This window comes from Cydia pomonella, chromosome 1 (assembly GCF_033807575.1).
Source record: "Cydia pomonella isolate Wapato2018A chromosome 1, ilCydPomo1, whole genome shotgun sequence".
NCBI lineage: Eukaryota > Metazoa > Arthropoda > Insecta > Lepidoptera > Tortricidae > Cydia > Cydia pomonella.
This window is the reverse complement of record NC_084703.1, coordinates 20,922,695-20,949,145: the sequence shown is the minus strand read 5'-3', so window position 1 is coordinate 20,949,145 and position 26,451 is coordinate 20,922,695. Positions and strand designations below refer to the sequence as shown.

Here is a 26,451-nt window from a genome sequence, read left to right as displayed (position 1 = left end):
ATTTTTCGTTATAAATTTAAACCCACCAAAAACATGTTCTAAAATGTTGTTAAGGCTTGCACTGTCAAAAAATTATAATATCTCTTGTAGAGCCAAGCTTTTAACTTTACAAGCCCTAACTTCACAAACTCTACACTTTAGTCAAATATGGGGGCTTGGCCGTTTCGCTACCGTCACCATTCATTATTTTTTATTACTTATCCGTTCAAGTGGCGGCAGCGAAAACGTGAAAAGTAGTCAAGTTACCCCCATTGAGAGGTCAGCGCAGATTCAGAAAATATGACAAGTTCAACTATTTAAGCTTTGCTATGTATAAAAGTATATAATGAAGCATATATCGCTAGAATCTGCATTAAATACGCTATTCGAATAGAATAATTAAATCATTGTAATGTTTATGCATTTCGCCACACCTAATCAAACCCAGTGGCAGTGACAGTTTTCCAGTTATAAAACAAAGTTATGATTGGAGGGGAGGTATGTTAACGGCACCAGTCATGGGACACTTAAGAGGAAATTTGGAATATTTTGATATTTTCTCGGCACCTGTAAAATTTCTAGCACTGTGTGCATTAAAATTTGAATGCTATATTCGTTCTTTATGTGTTTCAATATTATAAAAAAAAAACTATGTTTTTTTGCTCCAGTCAAGGGATGTATGGCGCCATTAATTTTAGAACAAAGAAAAATCAATGAAACATCAACATTAAGCAGCAGTGGGCCGATTTTTGAATTTCAATCGCTCGATTTCGTGTTCTCCCATTAATAATATCTCCACTACTAGGCATTTTAATCTTACTAATATAATTGAAAACGAGTGGTAAATTCCACTGGATTCTCAATTTCTATCGCTGCTACTTCAAAAATATCATTTCACCGTTTTCTATAAATTTTCGAGTGACAAATTCGAGCGCTCGACAATTACAATTCCCCCCGAGCTCTATGTCTCTTGTTAATGGTATAATGTTGCCTGTCTTTAAAAACTGATGATAGATACTTATTTTACAGGATTTGCCTATACCATCCCATTACTGGTGCCTGTTCCATTATATAGGTATAGGTGTTTAGTATAATTGCTTTTTCATTTTCTAAGTAAGGCTTAAACTTACCTAACCTACCGGACCTACCATGAAATTATATTTACAAAACAACCTCTTTAAAATCAAGACAGAACTCGGACTGGGCGGTCGCTCCCGAATGAACGGTCCTAACAACAAATTACACATCAAGCGTTATTGTTTTTCTTCCTATATTTTATCCTTGTCTAACTTGCTACCAACTTTTGGGCACTAAAAAGAGCGTAGATATACTTCAAAGCGTTCAATTTTGCCACTAAATATGGCAACACCTCACTAACCACTCTCTGGTGGCCGACAGTTTACTGGTTTTCGCATCGACCCGTGAGTTGGGGGCCGCCACTTGAAGGGTTATACAATAGTCCTTGTAGTAACGAAACATGTAGTAGTTATTCAAATTTTAGTAATCACGCAGTGGATCTATTTTTGTCATAAAATATGTTAGTAAATTGTTTTAATAAATAATTTTTGGTTTCTTTTTTTAAATTTTATTCACATCAATTTCATATTTATAAGGCGGAAGCCAAAAGGAATACACCAAAAAGATTAACCTATAGGTATAATAGGAGAACATTTGTCAAGAAAGTTGTATGAAACTTGCACAAGCAGTTATCATCTTAATCGTGTTATCATTGTGTTTACCTGATTCTAATGTTATTGTTGTCTTTAGGACCAAAGTTACTTCAGCGAGCCTGAGATAGACTCGGAGTACCACCACCAACACGTGCACAAGACTAAGGTAAGTAGACCAGTTACATATTTTGCTCATAATGTCTATTTTTTTTAAGTTACTAGTGCTAGCCTTCCCTCGAGAACAGATTTTATTTTTCTTTCATCCTAAGTATGCTTAGTCATGTACCCTAAAACTAAGTTGGTACCTTTGTAAATAATACTTAATATCGTGATGAGTCTAAGTATACCAAAAACTTAACTGACTCCAAATACCCCACTCCAGTCAAGGTTTCGCGTATAGTCTGGCCTACTCTGGTCTGGTTTGACGACCAGTCTGGCCTAGTGGGTAGTGACCCTGCCTATGATGCCGATGGTCCCGGGTTCAAATCCTGGTAAGGGCATTTATTCGTGTGATGAGCATGGATATTTGTTCCTGAGTCATAGGTGTTTTCTATGTATTTAAGCATTTATAAATATTTATATATTATATATATCGTTGTCTAAGTACCCTCACACAAGCCTTATTGAGCTTACTGTGGGACTTAGTCAATTTGTGTAATAATGTCCTATAATATTTATTTATAGTAAATTACGGGGTGTAATAAAAAGTACATTTTCATTTTATTATTTACTGTAAAATAATAAGTAACAAGGTAAGTACACGTTTTAGACTAATTACATATAAGTACTTGTCTTATTTCTAAACGCTTATTACTAAAATAAATTAAATTAAATGACTTGCTAATGGCAAGTTTTCGTTGACTGAAGTAACATCTGATGTACCTAATATTGTAGGCTTTATACGTGTTGGGGCGTTGAGGTAATAAAAAAATAAAAAGAGGTTTTTGTGCTACGTGATTTTGTGTGAACACGTAGCAATAGGTACATTTTTAGTAGAAATCCTTTAACTATTGGGTAGATAATTGCGATAGTGTTACTGCTTCTAATGAAATCGAATATTTATTTGTAGCTATTTTAGCAGTCGTCAACAGAGTTACTCTATAGTATTAAAAACAGCATATTTTGTGTTAATGACGTATTTCAGCTTGATATTTGTGATAAATATTTATTATGCTAATAACTGCCTTAGATATTTTTTTATTTACCTATTTCTGAGCTTTAATTTACTAAATAGCTTCATCTTGTGATGGGACCTATGAGGAATTGACAAGGAACTCAAGCATTGTAAACATTTGTATAGCCATTTGTTTTTTTCTCCCACGTTGCTCTGGAAAAGCACTGTGCAGATAGGATTGATGGAAGTCGGTTGCCCCATTTTTATTTTATAATTATATTCATATGGCGGTTCGTACAGTCAGGCGGTTAATGCAGTATTAGGTTAATATGTACTGATTGTTGTTACTTCGTCAGGATCATGTAAATGTGTTTAAAAGGCTCTACATATAGGTAGACCTTTGTAATAGTGCGCACCGCTGTGTAGTTTCTTGGGCGTAGACCTCCATGAGAGTACTAGGGCTTTCTTGAAGGGCTCGGCCGCGCAGCCGCTGCACACCTGCATCACCGCCTTCACCTCGGCTTCCGCGGGTTCTCGCTCATCCACCTACAAACAATTATTATAATAAATGGTTTGGAATGTAGTGACAATTTGCTGTACGTAAATCCAAAGTAAATTTGAAATAGAGGTGTATTGTCAAAGAAAACTTTGTAGCCACGTAAATTTACTGCCATCTTTCGACACATGATTAAAAATTTTAGAACGCCTTTTGACTTTGATCCTTATTCTTTCACTAATATGTGCTAAATTTGTTAAATATCAAAAAGTGGTGCCATCTTACCAGGCACAACCTAAAGGTTTTGGCGCCATCGCTCGAAATGATGTCGCCATACCTTTGGCCTTGATCTATTAGATGGCGCCACTTTTTGATATTGAACAAATTTGACTTGACACATATATATCATTAAAAAAAAGGTCAAATGGAGTACTAAATGTTTTAATCATGTGTCAAAAGATGGCAGTAAATTTGCTGCAAGAAACAAACTCTCCATATACCAAAAAGTGTCGGACAAAAAACTATAAATAGGTGGCGCTACAATACCTAGAATACTTGAGAAAAAAATCTTATCATAGACAGGGCACTGCACTCCGTCAATAACACCTAGGTTCTTAGCTACTCTAGTGCTACTCTGGAGAAATTTGGAACTATTATTTATAGCTGACAGCTGGACACTTTTGCAACAATTCTGCGTAAGGAGTTTCTGTTCCTCTACAAAGTTTTCTTTGACAATCCACCTGTATTTCAAAATCTCTTTGGCAAATCTGAACGTCCAGTACTTGAACTTATTCAGTAACAGACCTTTGGTCTAATGTATCGCTAGGTATATTTTTGCCACCGTCTAGATGAAACCCTGATAATTCTAGTAATGTTATGGGATAAATTAAGTACAAAAGTTAAGATCAAATCAGACAAAAGTTTAAATCATTATTCTAAAATGGGTGATTTCAAAAATAATAAAGTCATTCAATAATGTTCTCTCGCTTTAGTAAAGACAATTAACTGTGTGATTATCACAAATTTTTGTTTCAAAGGTATGGATGATTTCTATGAATTTATTACATTTATAAGCACAAGATCGACTTCATACTCGTACTGTGAGTTCAAAAGTGCAAGCCTTCGAAGAGTAGAGGCGAGTTAAACTATAATTTCATCGGAGGGACGCTGACCTGCACTGAGTGTGGCCGTACATTCGCTGCAGCAAACATTAACTACGCCGGCCAACACCGGCTCGCGAACGTCGCTCTCACTAGCCAGTACAATACAAAGTCAGTTGCCGTGGCCAAAACTGACCAGGACAAGACTATGATGTAATAGTATATCCTAGGGGTTCGCTCTGTTTCGCATACCTTTATTTGTCCGAAATGCTTTTCGCATAACAGATTTTGCATAATCCGTTTTCGATTAATGTTAATGTAGCAGAAACCTTATATGTTATATTAAAATAAATACGAATATTACTTTGTCCGAAATTAAGTTTCCTGGCATACTATTGTTCACACCGATTTACTTTATGAATAAACTTAATTCGCATAATTTTATTTGGTACATATTTCATAATCCGAACTTTATTACGCATACATTTCTAGCTTAGCATAATCACTTTTGAGACAAATGCCAGTAAAGTAAACATCCAACAAAGTTTGCGGAACCAGGTCGGTGTCTGCGGGCAAGTTTGTCGTACCGAGGGTCTCTAATTATTACGGCGATAGATGCCTCCATAAACGCCTACCCTATATATTTAACTGCCTGCCCTCTGACATCAGACAGGAAGCCAACAAAGTTAAGTTTGGTAAAAAGCTGCGTAGTTACCTTGTAAACTGCATAAAATAATTATTAAGCATATAGATATAGAAACGAATCTCATTGTAATATAGATATAAATATAAATATAAGAGAGTAGAGACTGCACGATCCCACAGTCAAACCGTGTAAACTGTTTTGTGGGACTCCGTACCTGTTTGAGATGTATGATTTTATGTTAATAATAAAAATAAAAAAAATCCGGCTGCCAATAAAGTATAAGTAAGTAAGTTTTATAGTAATCATCTGTATATATCCATTATGTATTTTGTTATTGTCAATAAATACTATCTTTTTATAAAGTATTGTACCTAGTTAGGTTAGAATTTTAGTAAGGTTGGGTTAGAACTGCATAATTTGTGCCTAAAAACTATTCGGAGCATCCACTTTATGCACAAACCATACTCGGCCAACAAAAATCTGCATACACAAAATATGCTATACTGGATAACATTGATTATGCCATGAAAAATCTCAAAAGTAAAATTATGCCAAAACAAGGGGAACCATATCCTAGTACCCACCACACAAGTCTTATTTAGCTTATCGGATAACTAGGTTGATTTTTGTAAGATTGTCTCATAATATTTATTAAATACTCCGGCCTTAAAACGGAAGTGGAGGACCTACGCGAAATTACCTTTTCATACAAACGTAGTCCTAATTTTCCTCTCTGTATCCAGAGTGACAACATTGTTGAAAATGTTTTGACACAATTTGTTGTGTATTAACCACAGCTATGTCGCTACGTTTGATTTTTTTCGAATTTTCAGTATAGGAGTTAGAAGCATGAAAACGGTTTTTCACTACTAATTTTTAATATTAATACAAAAATCAGAAAAAGTCAAACGTAGAGGCATAGCTATGGTTAATATACATCTAAATGATGTAAAAATATTTTCCAAAATGTCAATATCCAGAGAGGAAAATGAGGACTACGTTTGTATGGAGAATCGGCCGTCCACTTACGTCTTAAATTTATTCCGGGTGGAACTTCTTAGCTTTTGAATTAGTTACAAGACATTTTGAACACTAACCGTCTCCTTTTGGACATTTTGAACTGGGAGGTTCCCAACGACGCCAGCAAGTCCGCTCAGCAACGACTGCTGGAATGTAGCATCATCGTCATCGGCTATGTTCGGACTAAGCAGCGCATCATCTACGATAGACCCGTCTGACAATGCGACCAGCCCACGTTTATCTTTTTTCCCTGTAATATTTTCAAATTCGTTACGCATTTTTCAAACGGATGTTTGAAAAATAAGACACACGTTCATTAAGAGAATAAAATATTTTACCTGTAGCGGGTTGCTCCAATTCTTTCTCTGGATTATCTCTTTTGTCACGTTTCTTAGAATCTCGTTTGTACAAACTATGCGACGATGTCTCATCAATATATTGCACATTTGCTGGGTTAAGCAACGAGCCAGATAACATCACTGTTGATGACTTCGACGGACCCAAAGGCTGCCTTAGTGAAAATCTCTGGCTGTGGCCAATAGATGAAGACACTGGTACATCTATTAAAGAAATTTGAGGTGAAGGCTGTGGTGGTGGAATTTGGTGAACACTGTTAAGAAGCTGTTCAGAGACAATTCTGTTGCTCAGTTGCCCATTGATATATCCCTGCTGAAGTTGCAAACCGTTGGGCAGCTGAACGGGAATCATCTGCTGCTGTGGCTGAGGGCCGGCAAGGTTGAGGTCGGGAGCGCGTTGCAGCTGCCCACCGATGAGGAAGTTCCCGTTGCCCAGCGGAGTAGCTTCTAGCGGCGGCGGCTCCGTGGCCGCTTCCGTGGAAGCCTCCAACGGGGTACCATCATGCTTGAAGTGATGAGCGTGGTGATGCTTGTGATCTTTGTGGGCTTTACCCGCCGTCAAGGCAACATGATACAGTTGGAGCATAGTTACTTCTCCCATAAGTCCAGATTGCTCTAAAATTATTTAAAAGGTGGTTTGATACATACATGTCATTAAATGCTACAATGTCAGCTATTACAGAATAACTATAAATAATAATATTTTTCCATTGTCTGCCATAAATATCGTACATATTCTTATTACAGCTTAATTTATATTTGTGCGATGTATTTTTAATTTCAAGTACAGTCAGCAGCAGAAGGGTGGCGGACGTAGTGGGGCAGGTATTAAAAGTCTGAATTAAATTTCATTAAAAAAACTTTTTATTAATATCAGGCATTTAAATTAATGTATAAAATATTCTACACCTGTGTGTACTATAAAAAATCATATAACAAGCTGTGCTACTATTGCCATCTGGTTGGCGAAACATATTAACAGCAAGTAACAGTTAATCCTCCCAAAAATTATTTTCACACTCCCCTATTTGTTTTCAGATCATTTGGTTTACCTCACCGGATTTTGGAATACCTTACTTACTTTTGCTGCTGACTGTGCTATGCCAATTATCAACCGCACAGTACTCATCCAAACCGTATGTTTTGCGGTAAATCGGTGCTCAAGATACTTACTTATAGTGGGCTCGAGACCATCTTTGCTATATAACAGACTCTGTTCTTGACCAGTGACAGCTATGCCGCCTCCTTTTATTATGTGACCCACCAACTGAAATTTATTAGTTTTAGTTAGACAATGTTAGTTTATTTCGATGTATATCAGCTTAACCTAACTTCACTTTTTCGATTAATCATTGCGCTAGCGGAAAATAATTTTATATCGCCAACACTGTTAATTGACCATTCGTGAACCTTATAATACGTGCAGTATAATACGGCTTACCAGTAGCCAAGACCCAATTTCCGCAACATGTTGTGTTAAGTGGAGTATACTTAACACAACCTGCGATTCCAAGCCTTTTTTATGAAGTTGTAATATTAATATTGTTTTTCTACACGATCATATTTTTTCCTAAAAGTTAATCAAATAAAATTATTGCATAAACGTAACAACTCTTTTTCTGAATTTACTTAAGAACCTTTATTATGAAAATTATTATAAAAAAAAAACAACCTATTTAAATGTTGCTCCGGCTCACACACTAATCAACAACTTATATGAAATTTCGTTAAATTGCAGATTGATTTTTGTAGTAGTTTTTGCGTAGTTTGCGAACAAATGCACCGATAGAAAACTTTTCAAAACTCACTTATTTGAGATATATGCATAGATTGCTATTATGTATGGATAAACATCACTTACGTATCACTTGTTGATCTTAATGTAATTCATTAATTAGTTACTCACTGTTTTTCATTGTAAAATTCTATAACAAATGTAGGAAACTCTCTTCTCTCTCTCTTCACTGGCTCAGTGACCCAAACAGGATCTTGGCCTCTGACACAAGAGAGCGCCACTCTGCCCTATCCTGCGCCACTTCACGCCAGTTGGGTATTCCGAGGGCGAACAGGTCTTTTAGGACTTCGTCGCTCCAGCGGTATCTGGGACGCCCAGACGGACGTTTTCCACCCGGGTGCCCCACATACGCTCTTCTCACGGCACGATCCTCTCCCATCCTCTCTAGGTGACCGAGCCAGTGGAGTCGTGTGGCTTTGATTTCGCCAATTATATTGGGCATCGCAACCAGCTCCTCCAGCTCCCTATTCTTTCAACGCCTCCAAGTTCCATCTTCATCTCTGATAGGTCCCAGAATCTTCCGCCAGATTTTCCTTTCCGCCACTAAGAGCTTGCTCTCTTCTTTCTGAGTCAGAGTCCAAGCTTCACACCCATACATCAAAATTGGCCTAATTACAGTCTTGTAGGCACGAATCTTGGTTGGTCTACTGATCAGCTTTGACACTAAAACTCGATGGAGCGCTGCCGAGCATCTTAAAGCGTTTTGGATTCGTAGATCTATCTCTTCCTCCCTTCGGTTGGTATCAGTTACTGTGCAACCAAGATACCTAAAATGATCCACACCTTTGTAGGTGGTTGCTCCCACTACTAGGTCTTCTCTATCAGCTCTGGTGTTCTTGTACCTTTTCATTTGGATATATTCTGTTTTCTGGTGGTTGATTCTGAGACCTATCTTCTCCCCTTCCTGCTCCACAATTCTAGCCATGGCCTCCAGGTCCCTTTTGTTTTGCGCCAATAGCCCCAGGTCATCAGCATACCCAATGATCTTATGCCTGCCGTTCAACCCTATACCCCCATCATGCATAAGTAATTTTCGGACGACGTATTCGAGTGCCAAGTTGAATAGCATTGGCGAAAGGGCGTCTCCCTGTTTCAGGCCTGTGACAATTTCAAATTCAGCCGTCAGTTCTCCGCAAGCTCTTACCCTCATCATGCTGACTTTGGTAGCGACAATAATCATTTTCACCAATTTTTCTGGCACTTTGAAGTATCGCAAAATCTTATACAGTGTCTCTCTGTCAACACTGTCGTCTGAATTTAGTAAACTATAGGTCTAAAATTAAAACATTATAAGTACATCTATCTACTCTTTTTGTATAAGACTGTTTGTTTCTATATAAAAATAACAAAAAAGAAATTAGGCCTTCAAATCCGAACTTGGACAAAAAGTTTGGGATGTGGCTAAAAATAGGTTTATCTGGTAGTATAGTTTAACGTACCAAGAAGAAAAATAATTCAAAGACGTACAAAAAGGAAATACAGCCGAACGAAAGCAAAAAAAAAACAGCGATATTCAGTAAAATTAAGGGTTTGAATATTTTATGACTCAGATTTCATAAATACGGGTAAAAATGCCTGTATAATAATGGGACGACGAGACATGTGAGATTTGAATCAGAAAAATGCTACAAGGACACAGTATTATACAAGAAAATATCGATTAGGTGCCAGTGACTCTCAAAAACAAAAACCTTTCTTCAGTGAAGAATTCGGCAAAAAAATTATGGTGTGGTAAGCAATCAGTGTGTGTGGTCTAATATCAAGTCCACTTTTTTACAACATTGAAAATGACGGCAGATAGGGGGGGGGGGGTATCTTTTCTCTGCAGTTGTACCTAAAACTATAATACCTACTAAACTGCTCAAATCTCAGGCCAATCAAACAATTTTGGGCTAAAGTTAAAGCCAAACTCCGAAAAAAAATGTTCAGCAAAGTTGCTGTCTGATCGTTTACTACTAGTAACTTGGCCGGTGTAGCTTTGTCGTTCATCGTTCATCGTACATAAGCGCATGCCATTATAAACCTATGCCAACTTGAATAAACTATCTTTATCTTATCTTTGGGTGAAAGTATTTTCATCTTCGAGCTATGTTTGGAGCGTATAATTCAGAGATGTTATACTTATTGATAGGTATTGCTTATTGATTGACGTGTGACGAAAATTGCTCTATAAAAAACTGTTTTTCCGTCTGTTTAATCCTATCTGGAATGGAGTATACTTATGCCCGGTTCACATCTATTCCATTACCATTCCAGTCCAGTGATAGAATCCAGCACTAGAATGCTAAATGTAAACCGGCAATCTAATATACTCATATAGTTATTCCCGTGCCGGTTCACTGCTGGAGTACTGGAATAGATGTGAACCGGGCATTAGTAACGGCATCAAAGTAGGATATATGTATCGCATCGTAAAATAAGGCCACGCACACATCAAGACATCTATTAATTTATTATAGAATTATATATTTATATAAAGGTGTCCGGTTCATTTAAACATTAGACTTATTATCTTCATCCTTCTCTATTTACCTGTATGTCCATATTTCTGAGGAACTATAGAATGCGTACCGTGTGACAAGTCTCAAACAAATTGGACGGGGTCAATCCTCGCATATCCGTCCTTTTTATTATATAGTTATACAATAGCAATAACTTTAAATTATATTATATGACGTACCCTGTTGTGGAATCCTCTGCCCACTCGCTCTGCATTCACCCAAATTTGCCATTCTCCAGTTTTTCCATTCCAAGATTGACAAGAATGATACCACCTTTAATAAAAATGACAAACATATAAAAATCTTTTATTCTAACAGCAGTTTTAAAATACACATCTCGATAAAAAACGATTAAGCGTGAGTGACAATTTTAGCTGATTGACAAATTGCGATTGACCGCTTAAAACCCGGATTGAAATGTTTGTCAACTGTATTAACGTTATATTAGGAGATTTGTTTTATAGAGAGAGATTCTCATGACACGATTGACTGTCTTTGAAGATATATTCAGGACCAAATATTTAATTTAATAAGTAACCGTCAAAAATATTTTTGATACACACTTTTATTGCCGAATGCACTTTCTCTTTTTTGTAAGTCTATCAATTACTTCTCGAGACCTTTCAAATGAGCCTAAACTCAATGTGTTTAAGTTTTCCCATCGTAGAGTTCTTTGGCTACCTTCCGACTGCATCATCAGATCAGTTCCATTTTAGTATACTATTGCATTGTCATCGGAAATACATAAGTATACTGAATTTCAGCTCAAACAGACACCAGGAAGTGGTTCAAATTTAAGTTACAAGATTTGAAGCACATATACAGGATGATTTCGGGGTCGTGGAGCAAGAGAACAACACATCATACAGAATTCAAAGATGAGCCTACTGATGTTGCTAATTATTTATTATCACCAATAATTATGATTATGTTTCAAATAACAAGTAGAAAAAAAAAACATTTTTGCATACAATTTGATCACCCTACTCAATGTGACGTCTTGTCACTTTCCATACAGCGTATGTTAAAAGTCATAGGGTGACCATTGATTACTTATTTGGTATAAGATTATTTTTACTTAAACTACAAATTAAACTAATTTCCTTTTAATTAAATACTATCATATGATAATGTGGATCATTTACAGAGTCAGAAAAAGTGGTTTTGGATCACGACCTCGAAATCACCCTGTATATATACAAAGAAGATACGCGGTGAAGCTAAATAAAAGTGTGTAAAAAGGAGGATATGCGATGTTGTTTCATTGTATGAATGATCTCAGATGATTTTTTCGCACCAAGCCCTAAGCTGTTAAACAAAGACAGTTTCTTTTGTGCACCACGGTAGCTAACTTATTTCTCATAAGTGAGAAGACTGAGAAGGATCAAGCCCGTTTAAAAGTCAATTTTAGAGTTCTCCACACATGGCCTAAGTTTATGTAACAGCTTTTTGAAGTGAAACTTCTTAAGCGACTTCCAACAAGGTTGCGTTAAACGTTTAACGCTATAGTAAAGTAGTAAGAGGTTGTGATGAGTAAATCCGTCGATAAGCTCAGCCGGTTCCATGGTGTAATGGTTAGCACTCTAGACTCTGAATCCAGCGATCCGAGTTCAAATCTCGGTGGGGTCTGACTTTTTGTATTTTTTCTTCTTATATTTGTTATTATTTAGGAATTTTATAATATATATATTTAAATATATGTATTATTAAATCTATTTTATAAATCTTAATTTAAAATATTTTCTGAAGTGAAACTTCTTATGCGACTTCCAACAAGGTTAATATAAACCATACCTCTTAATATAAACCATATGTATTTTAGAGCATTATTTTCATCTCCACATTACGAAATTTCACTTCTTCTGCGCGGAGGGACTCCACGCACAATTTTTTATTATCTCCCAATATTCTCACTGATCCTTCTCATCAATGAGAAATTAGATTTTTATCGTGGTGACAAGCACAAGAGAAACAATGCATTTTGTTTAACAGCTTAGAGTTTGGTGCGAAAAAATCATCTAAAATAATTCATACTTATACTAACGCTAAAAAAGCCTAATAAAATAATTCCCGAAGGTCAAATGCACCGTCAAAACAGCAGTGTTAAGTTAAATAGAACTAATTCACTGTACCTTGTGCAAATTCCTCACTTATATATGTCTACTCGTATATAGGCAAACTTGCAAAACCGCATTACCTTGAAATCTGTGACAAATATAGACGTATTACGAAATTTCGCAAACTTACCTAACAAAACGAGAAAGAAAATATTACATTATGATTCACTGTTTTGCATATATGTAACTCGACAACGTAAAAGGATGGAACCTGCGTTCCCTAACCTGGTGTCAACTTTTTGATGTGGATGGTCATTGTAATGATATCATGACGTGATTTAACTCCTTCTCAATTACAAAGTTGGCTAACGTAAAATATTGCACATTTGTAATCTAGCGCATGGTTTAATCCGACTGTTCCTTTGAACCTACATTTAAGTTGGTACCTATTCGCATGCAAGACGTGACAGCTTTAAATAAAACATCATGATAAGAAAACGTTTAACATCCTATGTGAAACATTTAATTGTTGAATTAAATTTGTAAATTGCTTCACTTTGCATTTGTTAACAGTAATCGAATCAAGCAGCGTGAAGTGTTGTTGCATTAATCTTACCATTCATCATAACTACTCACATCCTGTTGGGCAAAGTGTGAGTATAATTAGACTCACGTGTTAAGTTTGAGAGGATAGTTGAGCCTGAAGAACGTCTGTCCGTGGACCGCCATGCTGAAGTAACTGGCTTCAACTGTGTTCGATATCCAAGCCGAAATCTCTTTAGGGCTATCTCCAACTAAAAATTAAATAAACATCACACTTCATTATTACTGAAGCTAACTCATCTCATCATAAGAGCTATAAAGACTTATTAATGATTGGACGTGTTTTAGCATAAGATGGTAGTGGTACTCCATTTCTATTAACCTGTGTGATTTAATCATTATGTGTTTATTTGTATATGTACAGAAGCTTTTACTATCGTCAACAGGAGCATTTGTTAAAACATATAATTTTTAAATATGACCGATTTACTACTTGTCTATTTTTTATTTGCCTTTTTATTATTTAGCAATAAAACTGTAAAATTGTATCTACGTAATGACTCTTTTGTAAAAAAACATTCCTTGCGACAAAATAAATAAAATTTACTATTTTTTTCTCAGATTTAACGAGGAAATATTGCTATTATTAAAATAAAAAAAGATCGTATTTAAACACGTTTCACTTGGCTAGTCTGGTATTCTGCCAGGTCATACTTGCGTGCATGGAATGCTGAGGTTTCGCAAACGTGCGTGTCTCGTAGGTGCAGGTAATCGCACTAGCAGGCGTTGCTCTCCGCGGGCAGCCAATTGCCATTATCGGTACGTTTCGTCAAACATATCGTTGCAATTTTTAATTAGATAGATCATTAAGTGCCATTTGTTCCTACAAAGATGCATCCATCTCTTATTGCATAAGAGATGGATGTCAGGTTACTGTGATAAATAAACAAATATCATAGTTCTAAAATTTTGAGGTTTACTTCTTACATTGCTATTGAAATATAAATATAGGATAGCTACGTTTATAAATAACTGACGAAATAACACATAGGACTCGGACATGTATCGGAGACTTCCCTCAAAAGCAAAGTTTGTGTTCAAAATCTCTAAACAAAGTGAATTGTCTTTGATTTGCCGTCCAGTGCATCCACCTTTATTAGGGGACAGACATGTGAAAAATAGTTTATTTTGTATTTAAATACAAAATACAAATACTACCTGCCAGCCTTCTGGGCACGCTGCCAATAGACGGTGATTTGGAGCTTTCTATTTATAGTTTAGTTTTAATTTTAGTTTGTAATTTTTACTTTAAGATCTAATTTTATTGTTTTTGTTTTTATATTACTTGATGAAAACTAGACATGTTTCCGTGATTTTTTCTATCGAGCCAACTTTAACCTTTTACGGGATTGCTTAGGGCCACTGGCACTAACCCACTAACCCGGGGTTAACCGGTTAAATCATTAACCCAGTGTCAAATTGTACTAATAACTCCAGGTGTAACAATGTATAGGGTTCAGTTACCTAGACCACCTAGTGAATACCCAGTGAATTTTTCCATGATAGATAGATAGATAGATAATAGTTTATTCATCACACATGGTAATAGGTACATTTAAAATATACATTATGTACATAATATCTATACTACTAACAAGTGCGACTAGTCAGGCATTTTTAAACTGAAGTGCATGCATGTCATAATTTGTAACATTTACACTTCATTAAATTCATTAATGTTATACAAAGTCTTGTTTAATAATAGGTCTTTCACTTTAGCACGAAACACTGTCAGTCTTGGTTCTTTTTTGAGATGTTGGGGTAATTTGTTATAGAGTTTACGACCAATAACTCCTGGCATTTTTTTGACATAGCGAGTTTGTGGGGACTTAAACAGAGGTCGTTTGGATAACGATCCGATTTTATTTTTGTTGTACATAAACGACATAACTGAGATAACAAAACACCTTAGCATCTTATACGCCGAAGACATCAAATAAAGAAAGTAATTCAGTTAAAGACCAAGAAATATATATTATTAACACAATAGAAGTAATACAGAATTGTCTTGATTCTAATAATCTAAAAATTAACCTAGACAAATCAAAATATATTCAATTTAACAATTATAATCTCAATATCATTATATTAATAGGAGTATTCATTGATGAGAAACTCGATTGGGAATCACAAATCGATACCAATAGATTAAATAAATGTGTATATTGTCTTAAACAGATCAGTAAAATCACAAATATTAAAACTGCAATTTCCTGTTACCATGCCTAAGTCGAATCAACCTTACGTTATGGGCTAATACTATTGGATTATAACATTGATGCACCGAAAATTCGTCACACAAAAAAGGTTTGTTAAAGAGCAATACATGGAATACAGCCTGACGAATCCTGCAGGCCACTATTTAAAAATCTCGGTATTTTGCCTCTTCCAGCGCTCTACATATATGAAATATGCATATTTGTTAAAAAAAGCGTGTGACAATCATCCTCGCTCTTGCCGAGACCAAGACAGACTACTACCTGATGCCCTTTCTCGACTGACAAAACACAACAACAGCTGTCTAGTTATGACTGTCTTCTTCTTCTTCTTCCTCGCGTTATCCCGGCAGTTTGCCACGCTTGCCTTGCGAGCCTTGGGTCCGCTTGACAACTACTCCCAATATTTGGCGTAGGCACTAATTTTTACGAAAGCGACTGCCATTTGACCTTCCAACCCAAAGGGTAAACTAGGCCTTGTTGCGATTAGTCCGATTTCCTCACGATGTTTTCCTTCTCCAAAAAGCGACTGGTAAATATCAAATGATATTTTGTACATAAGTTCCGAAAAACTCATTGGTACGAACCGGGGTTTAAACCCGCGACCTTCGGATTGCAAATCGCACGCTCTTACCGCTAGGCCCCCAGCGCTTCTTTGTCTATAGATGACTGCAAAAATATATAACTATCGAATTCCGCACAATGGATATTATTTTATTTAAAAAGAAACTACATGATTGGCTTAACGATAAACACATTTATAGTGTGAGTGAATTTTTTAACATAGGTTAAATTAATTAGCAATAACATAGGTACATTTTGGGGTTACTATTTATCTATCTATTGAGAAGGTTGATACTTAGAACCATAATTTCTTTAATGTTTTGTTTAGTTTATATTAAAGATACATTTAGTTAAAATATTAGTTAACACCTTGTACCTGGTAATGTTTAATGCAAATAAATTATCTTTATCTTTTATCTTTATCTATGATGTCATCTCATTCGCTGAGCGACCGAGTCACATGTTTTTATTTGTAAACATTCTCTTAAATACTTGTACATATCTAGAACATTTTTTTTATCTTACCTGAATAAGAGAACAATGGATGGTCTTCAGAATGATTATGGAACTTCGCCCACATGCACAGAGTAAACTCTTTCAGGTCAGGCAGATCCATCTCATACTCCACATACTGGTAGAAAAGTTCTTGGTTCATGGATACTTTGTAGACGCTGCAGGCGTCGGAATCTTCCTGACGCCCAGTGCTGTAGGCGCCGGACAGTTTGCTCGGGTACGCAAGGCTTGGCGGCCTACGATTGATTATTTTTAATGCCGAACTGTAAAAAGTATATGAGATTACCTTTTTATAAGCCTTATTAGTAATAATACTTATAAAACTTAAGTACTCAGATAATCTAGCTGCACGCCCTTTGGTAATTTCGGGATTCAAATATTTACACTGAAAAAAATACAACATTTAAAGCAATTGATTTTACATTAACGTTTAATGCGTTAAACAGTTCCATATGAGCCTATCGAACAAAACAGTATTCCACTGTTCCGAAAATACAATAAATTTTACTGTTTTGATAAGCTGAAATGTAGTGACTGTTCGTTATTTTATTGTTTTTTCAATACTTAGAAATGTTCAAACAGTTAACGTTAGTGTTTTGTATTTTACTGTTTTTCAAACATTTGTTGATATTGTTTATAGCAGTTAATCGTAATGAAAATCACTTTAATGTGTGCTCGATAAATAATATTTTTTTCAATGTAGATTATGGTGCATGGCTGCATACGATTCGCACGTCGCTACGAAGTTTCAACAAGACAACCCTATGCGCGTATTATAGCGACATCGTCGCTCCGACGTGCGAATCGGATGTAGTGTGCTATGCGCCAAAGATGTTTATAATTAAAAACTCGATTATGACATTGCCAACGAATCGATGTAATGTAAGTAATTATATTATTTAAGGAGGTATACCGGTTGAGCCCTGTAACAAGAGCAATAAATTAAACTGTGGGCTGCACTCCTCAAACTAACCAACATTTGTTCAGGGACTTTAAAAAATATTGTGTTTTGTTTTTTAGTATACTTAAAAACGTAAATTACAATTACGATAACGTAAATTGAAGAAAATAATTAATTTGTAAGAAAATTGGAAGATTGAGAGAATTCATAATTTTTAAAAGTTGTTCAACAAACAATATGTGGTGTACAATAAAGAATATTTATTATTTTTCCTACTCCTCTACTGTTATCTGTCATTTATGCATTCATTAACACGAATATAAGAACATATATAAAAGGTTTCAAGAAAAGTCTATATTGTCTATTCCTTATAAAAGCTCTTGTGCTTTTAATCGCCATAACGTTACTGCGCTTAATGGCTACCAACCTAACAAAACCAAAACGAATACAGTTTTAAACTAAGTGCATTGCTGCCAACTTACAAAATATTCATTTGGTTGCATAGTAAAAATAATTACTTCATAAGTCAGAAACACGCATGTGACACCCGTAATATAGCAACACCCATAGACTACGAAGACCTCTTAGCGTTTCTTGTTAGTCTCCGTAGGCTACGGTGGCCAAAATTGAGAAAAAACTGTCCAAAAATTTAATTTAGCAAGTAGCAAGTACCAGGGCCTCATGAGTTACGAGAAGGTGTCGCTGACCGGCCGGCCGCGGCCCGGGGCGGGCCGGGCGCGTAACAAGGTATGCTCGCGCGTCTTGGCTATATACTTTTGCTTTGTTTACCTAAATTAAGATTTATTTTTGTTGACTCGTAGGAAAAATATTGTATGCAACGTTGTATAAGTAGGTCAAAAAATGCTCTAGGCGTATTCCTTTACAATGTTCGCCTACGCCTTCGGCTCCGGCTCACATTGTAACTCACGCCACTCGCCTTTTTTGACCCTTCTTATACAACTGTTGCATAAAATACTATTAATATTATTTCTTCGTTCGAGGAGTACAATATGTATTTTAATGTTGTTTTTAATTATTTTATAGTGTTACAGGGCCCACCTGGTATAAAATACATATACAATAATATTATGAATAGGGCCCGGAATTTCGCGTGCAACTACTAACACATTGAAGGGAGAGAGCACCGCTTTTTATCGATATATCGGTATTATCAGTATATTACTCTATTAATGCGGTTAATTTATATAAATATAAAATAACACTTTTTTTTTATTAATATTATAGGACATTATTACACAAATTGACTAAGTCCCACAGTATTAAGCTCAAGAAGGCTTGTGTTGAGGGTACTTAGACAACGATATATATAATATATAAATATTTATAAATACTTAATTACATATAAAACACCCATGACTCAGGAACAAATATCCATGCTTATCACTCAAATACATGCCCTTACCAGGATTTGAACCCGGGACCATCAGCTTCGTAGGCAGGGTCACTACCCACTAGGCCAAACCGGTCGTCAACTTGCCAGCAAAAACCTACTTATGCTTCAACTTATATATATATATATATAAAGGTTTTCGTAATTATACTCATTTCGATATAGCAAATGAAACGGATTAAACTTTCCGATATTTCGAACTTTTTCACCATCGACCGTTGAAAAGAGTACGTATTTATCAGAAAGTTCGAGGTATTTTTTAATATAGTTCCTTCTAGTAGATTAGAAGAAAACACCCCAATAACAGAACAGGCACCAGTAATTGGGTGTATATACAAATCCAGTAAAATAAGTATTTATTATTAGTTTTTAAACACTGGTAACATTTTACCATAAACAAGAGCCATAGAGCTGTTTAAGTTTGATGTTTCATCATGATTTTTCTTTGTTTTGTAATTAATCGCGCCATACATCCCATGACTGAAGCAAAAAAAAAACATAGTTTTGATTTGTTAATAATACTAAAACCAATTGCAGTATCTTTCATTAAATTGCACCTACATTGAACACATAAAGGATGAATATGACATTCAAATTGTATTACATAAATTGGTACAAATTATACAGCTGTCGGTAAAATTTTATCTTAAACGTCATATGACTGGTGCTGTTAACATAAAGACTCAGATCAAAATAATCTCGATACATCGATTCTATCGATAAACAGTGGTATTCTCTCCCTAAGACTTGTTAAAAGCCGCACCCAAAATTCCGGCCCTTAATTATGAATATACCTAAGTAATTAAGTACTTGTATTGTTGCTTCGGGTATAGAAGTGACTTCCAGGGAAAATTAAGCTATATAAGCAAATATTGAATTACCTGGTGTCCAGAGATCGTTCCGGCGACTTGGCGTAAGTGGTGTAGGTAAAGGAAGGCTCCGGCACGATGGGCTGCCAGCCCTCCTCCCGCGCGCACGCGGCGCCCGCCAGGACGCACAGCAATAGAAGCCGCATGATCTGTCCCAAGATTACAAAACAGTACATGTAGCCGTAGACCGTAAATATTACAAACGCATATACTAAACAATAGGGTATTCTCCTACTAGTCAAATCAGTTTGTTTTTTAGAACTGTCAAACCGATTTGCAAATATGGATAATATGAAAACTGCTATAGTGACGTCACCTAGAAAACCATTATAGTTTCGCCACCTCCGTCTGTCCGTCCGTCCGAGGCTTTACTCCGTGATCGTTAGTGCTTGAAAGCCGCAATTTTGCATGGACACATAATCATGCATTGCGACAGAACGGTAAAATTAAATCATATAAATATTTTTTGTTAGGAAACCTCCCATACACAATGTTTTTATTGATTTCTTTTTGCTTTGACCCAATAGTGTTGAGTAACGTTGGATATATCTTTCGAAGTTAATACGGGTCTCCAATAATCATTTTTTTTAAGTTAATATTTTCGGAAATAATCTCTCCGACAGAAAAAAAAAATGTGTGTACCCCCCATAACTTTACAATATACACTCTCTATAAATTTAATTTCGCTGATTTTTAAAGTAGCAAAACCACTCGTATTTTTGGAAATGGTTACATTCATATCAAAATTACTACGGCGTACCTACTCGTACTAACCTATCAAGTCTGATTTCTGATATTTCGTATCGAAAATCACCTCCCACTCATCTTGTTTTTCTTGAAATGAATCAATCATAATAATATACATCTGACACGATTTTTTTGATAATTTTATCATAATTTACATGTAAACTTTGACATGTAAACGAGACAGTTCAATCGACAAATTTTTTTTGTAAAAAAAACTTTGTAAGAACGGTCCGAATTACGGATACTAGTATTTGTCAACTATAGTAGGGATCGTTAAAATTAGTTAAGTAGAATAATTTACTGCGTAACAATTGCGTACATTTGTATAAGTTCATTGTTTTGATGGTATAATCAAGTTGTGAAGGGGTCAAAAGTAGCTCTAAATGGTTCGTGTAATATTACACACGGTAGCGTCGCCAGTTCCTTTTTCTTTGAACTTGGCTGGACACGCTACCGCGTGTCTAGATAAAATACAAAATATGGTGTTTTTATTAAATTTAATCTTTTATTTCATTAATTAACTATTACGAATGAAGACTCGTAGGGTATTTTGGAACAATGCGATCCGACTTATTTCGGGGGTCTAACCGTCAATATACCGTTGAATTACGTATGCACTTTTTTTGTCTCTTTTTTTTGCTAATGACGTGAAAGGGACAACGACAATAGAATCCAAATACTTCGAACTTGTATTTGGCCCCGCACGTTGAAATGGCATTCGAATATAAAGGTCACTCGAATGTTATTTTGTCTTACTCAGTGAGCAAAATGCGATCTGCTCACTGTTTTTATGCAGAAAATTAGCCTTGTTCGAGCTGCTGACGTGAAAAATGGTTTGTTGCAAACTAAGTATAGAAAATTGCTTTTCTGTTTAGTAAACTGTACGAATCTAAAAAATAAGACGCTGAAAGAAGTAGATTAAGTTTCCTACGGATAAGATGTATTTTTGATTATGACATTTTTGCGTTGGTTTTGTAAAAAGCGCCCAATAGGTTTTCAGTCAAGGATCATATATTGTTTGGTAAACTAATTACTAAAGGAAATAACATCCTCAATTTTTAGACAGGTATTTCATAGTTTTTATTAATATACGAAGTTATGATACATTTATGAGTAAATAGTTGTTGTTCTTTATAATAACCAAGTTGTAGACACCTCGATATACTTCGAGGTGTGGAAGGAAAGCTGTAGGGCGCGTGTGACATAAATATATTGCTTCCTCGTGCAACTCTCACGTGTCTTGCCCGACCCGACTACCTTCTCTCTTCCAATTTTTATTATGTATTGGAGTACGAATATACGAGGAGTATATAAATCAGTACAGTGGGTATCTCCTCATAAGACTTGCCCCACTTAATAAAAATAATAGCTACAATAAACATTACCATAGATTATACAGATCACTAATCATTTGTAAGCCTAATTTTTATTCGGCGTTTTCGGTGTGTCTTATTTAGACATAGACATAGAATAGTTTTATTTAACATCACAAATATCGCATTGATACATTTGAACATACTCGTAATATTAAAAATTTGGATGAAAACAAATGTACCTATTTATAATTTTTCGATTCAGGCTAGTACACACTCATATTACAAATACCTCTTTCTGTAGTTTATAGACTTACACGACAGAACAGCGTGGCTCCGTAGAAATGTTGTTTGCTCTTGGGTCGGATTGGATTTAGCCATATTGTATAATAATAACCTTAAAACTGAATAGGTAATATGCGATATAAGTACTACACATTTTTAGCAAAATCATCTTTTTTACAGCTGTTTTGTTGTTTTCATAAATAATTTTTTATCACAATTTCAATATCATATATTAATGCATTTTTGCACGCTGACCACAACAGCACAATTAACGCATTTTATTCCGGTATACCTGCCTACTTTTTACCCGACTGCCAAAGGGAAGAGGGTAATGTTTTTCGAGTGTATGTATGTACAGTTGTGTGCAATATAATAGCAGTACACTCTGCGACGAAGATCGTCTTATAGAAAAGTTTATTTTTTTCTGGATGACTTGGGTTTAGATGTAAAGCTTTGATTGGAAATAATAGGAAAGATTCTAACTTACAATTATTGTACACAATTGTATTTTTTCGTAGGGTTTTACGTTTTTGTAGGAATTTCCGAAACTTATTAAAAACAGCCGATTTTCATGATATTTTTTTTTTAACTTCCAATATCAATTAAGTAAAGGTTACAGTTAATTTTGAAACAATATCAAGTAATGCAGAATAATTATATAAAAAGATACAATATTATTGATCTAAAGTTATAGTTTTCCCTTAATTTACATTTTCTTATATACTGCAATTATGTATGTTTGTCTGTTTCTTTGTGGCCTCCTGTAGCCTAAACGGCTTGATGGATTTTGATGTGTGAGGTATCGTTAGATTCGTCTTGATCAAGGGAGTGTCGTAGGATATTTGGGGGTAACTAAAAAGTTATAAATAAAAAACAAAAAACCCAACTGCACACTAAAAGAGGAAAACAAGCCCGACAAGAATATTGTTGTTGATGGTAAGTATCGCGGGCAGGGATTAATTTATTTTCAGGATTGAGTAATAGTACAGTTTCTCGAATTTACCATCTACCTATAATATATGCACGAAGTTTTTATCCACGTATCAGAACCAAACACTACAATTCAGATGAAGATTGGTGAAGTGAAGATCTGGTTGTTCTGAAAGTAGCTCGATCATCAGTGACATGTTTAGATTCAAGACTTCGATTATAATGAAATAAAGATTATCAATTTAATTTTTTATTTATTTTTAAGTTCATATACTAGATATATTTGGATTCAAGTCCTATGCTCAAAATACACAGTGAGCCAATGTAATACAAATTATTGGTAAAGACCTACTATTTATTGTAATGACAAAAGGTCCACCGAAATTGTGTTGCTGTTAGTTACAATATATTAATTCATAGGTATTTTGTACAAAGTAAAATATTTATCGTGAGAAAACCAGAGAGGTCCGGGATAATTCCAAAAATACCTCTTGCCCTGTTTTTATATCATAGATACTAAGTTGATGGTTCGATTGCTCAATTTATACCCATTTTACCCATTCGGTTTTGTGCTAAAATAACTATTAGACTGGGCAGATTAGGTTTTAAATTGGACTCTATCTGGTTTTGTACGAAAATGGCAGTTGGATAGGGCAGATTCTTAACTAGTTTTGTCAATCGAACTGTCACTTTAGTACCAAAACACAAAAACAAAATTTGGGTTAGATCTATGATTAGCAGGTGAAATGGTAGTTACTTCCGTGAAACCTAGTGCCTGTGCTAATACACAGGATTCGGTTACCGAGCAGACACCCTTTGGTTAGCCGTGGCAAAATGCCGAAATAACGGGTACTATAATTTCGTGACAGTGTTGTCAGCATAACAAAAACCATAAAATAGCACTGACACGCCTTAATCCTACGACTCTTCTCTTTCCGCACAGACTCTACCGAGTATAAACTGCTAATTTATATTTAGCAGAACCGTCCCACCTCCTTCCTAGAAGCTGATTCGGCGTAAAACAATTATTCACTTCAAATAAGACACCAAGTATTTTGGCAGCAGGTTGAGCCCTTGCCGCGTAGCCAACGTTACAATTGTTAACGCTCCGTAGCGTAACGTAGTATACCTCTCTCTATCTAGTGCGACTGTGACAGTTGCGTTTCGTTCGCCATGGAGCGTGAACGATATGCATATTGGCTACGCGGGTTGGACTCGTTCCCGGACCCCGAAGTTCAAGTTTGATTTTGAACTCAGCCCAAGAACTTCTATATGGTTGGTGGTGGGTAGGGACACATTTTGGAAAGTAAGACTCCAGTTCAATTACTGGTACATTAACAATCTTGGCTCTCACAGTACCCTATACACGTACTGTTATTTATTCAATGACAAACTTTGGTATGTTGCACATAGTACAGCATAATGCACATACCAAACTGATTAAATATGCCTATTAATGCGGAACAAGAGAAACTGCCTTATAGGTCTCTGCGTCATCAATCAAGAATGCATCTTTATTGATGTTTGCGCTGAATTCTATTACACCGGTAATCTACTCTCTCGATATTATTTGTAAGAGCGTGCGACTTGCAATCCGGAGGTTGCGGGTTCAAACCCCGGCTCGTACCAATGAGTTTTTCGGAACTTATGTACGAAATATCATTTGATATTTAAAGTCGCTTTTCGGTGACAATTCATGGCAGGAAACCGCGCTGGATCGGGACAGGTGGCGTTCTCTCGTTTCGGAGGCCATGATTCTTTTTGGATCGCTGAGCCAAAGCAGTTAGTTAGTTAGTTAGTCGCTTTTCGGTGAAGGAAAACATCGTGAGAAAACCGGACTAATCCCCACAAGGCCTAGTTTTACCCTCTGGGTTGGAAGGTCAGATGGCGGTCGCTTTCGTAAAAACTAGTTCCTACGCTAAATCTTGGGATTAGTTGTCAAGCGGACCCCAGTCTCCCATGAGCCGTGGCAACATGCCGAGACAACGCGAGGAAGAAGAAGAAGAAGTGATCGTGACAATACACAGCCTAAATCTCTGAATTCTGGACCTTCAGAAACATATTATAATCTTCAGATGTTAAAATAGTCCTTTGTTGTAGAGAAATAATACATTGTGGAAAATTTTGTGTTGAATATGAAGCTTAAACATTTACAGCGAATTCTATACGGACAAATTCGTGGACGGAAACTAATAGAAAATCGTGAAAAAACTCAACGCAAATCTGATTACGCATGCAAAACCCTAGATTTGTTAACAGTTAACATTGAACTTGTTTTGTTGAATTAACTTATAAAAAAAAAACAATAGTATGAATGAAAAAAAGAAAAATACCGTAAATCATTAAATTTCTAGACCGCGGAGGCATTGAGTCAATAGGGTTGTTTCCATCTACAAATCTCAGGGCAGAATTGTATCCCAATAAATTATTTTGGATTATAAGAACATGTTAAACTACTTTTAGGGGACCTGTAATGACCATATTTTTGTAAATATTGAATTTAAAATATCTTTTGGCACACGTCACGTGACCAAACTCGAAACGTCATTGAAGATTCTGATGACGTCACAACTCTCGGATTGACACTATTGACAGTTAGGCGATAAACAATAAATGACAAATGTCAGTTGACAGTTCGTATCTTCTACGTGTGTATGTAGTTATGTGTCAAACCGTAAACTGTGACGTCACACAATTTTCAAAGAGCGTTTTGGGCGCGAAAGCATCTGTCAAAATATATTTTGTTAATTTAACATATTTAAAGCCGTTCTTAGTATAAAAGTTGAATTTTAGGGCAACTTTTAGTTAATATAGAACGTAATACAAGCGTTTCAAAAAATTGGAAACAACCCTATTGGTATATGTATAGCTATGTACAGTCGACATCAAAAATATGTTTAAATTTTTGCACCGTACTGCTTTGTAATAAGGCGTAAAATCTAAACATATCTTTGTCACCCACTGTACAATAACTATTTTCCTGATTTTAGTTATAGTTCCACACTATCATAAAATTAACATTACGGTGTATGGTGAATCTCATCATTTTATTTAAACAGATGAAGAGTTTTAACTTTTGTTTTGTATTAGATATCCTGACATCAGATATCAGTTAGATAGATAGAGAGACTTTATTCAAAAACAATACAAGATTCTGTGCGAAATTATAAAAACTAAAAATCTTAACCTAATAATTAAAATCAAAATAAATCTAATGTTTACAATAGCAAATGTCATCATTACACTTACATTAGAATTACTACACTTAGTGTGATTAATAGTGTCGTACTTAAATTAAAAAAAAATGTAGGTACTACACGTACTTACGATCTGTCACCGCTAGGAAGCACAGTTACTTTCTGGCG

At 35.6% G+C, this 26,451-nt stretch overlaps 2 protein-coding genes across 14 annotated transcripts in view; one reads left to right on the top strand and one right to left on the bottom strand.

The window, feature by feature from the left end:
• Positions 1-26,451, top strand: part of LOC133517668 (coiled-coil domain-containing protein AGAP005037) — a 173,349-nt gene that overhangs the window by 41,137 nt on the left and 105,761 nt on the right. For all 13 annotated transcript variants that reach the window (XM_061851030.1, XM_061851047.1, XM_061851039.1 and 10 more), the window contains one exon: positions 1,747-1,815. In XM_061851030.1, coding sequence (XP_061707014.1) covers positions 1,747-1,815 — 69 coding nt within the window. The remainder of the gene's footprint in view (positions 1-1,746; positions 1,816-26,451) is intronic.
• LOC133517768 (uncharacterized) overlaps positions 2,362-26,451 on the bottom strand; it is a 30,694-nt gene continuing 6,604 nt past the window's right edge. The window contains exons 2-9 of the mRNA XM_061851183.1: positions 19,824-19,960; positions 16,643-16,893; positions 13,408-13,528; positions 10,857-10,950; positions 7,555-7,648; positions 6,364-6,996; positions 6,103-6,275; positions 2,362-3,309 (exon numbers count right to left, since the gene is read on the bottom strand). Of these exons, the coding sequence (XP_061707167.1) occupies positions 3,136-3,309; positions 6,103-6,275; positions 6,364-6,996; positions 7,555-7,648; positions 10,857-10,950; positions 13,408-13,528; positions 16,643-16,893; positions 19,824-19,957 (1,674 nt within the window). The 5' untranslated portion in view covers positions 19,958-19,960 and the 3' untranslated portion in view covers positions 2,362-3,135. The remainder of the gene's footprint in view (positions 3,310-6,102; positions 6,276-6,363; positions 6,997-7,554; positions 7,649-10,856; positions 10,951-13,407; positions 13,529-16,642; positions 16,894-19,823; positions 19,961-26,451) is intronic.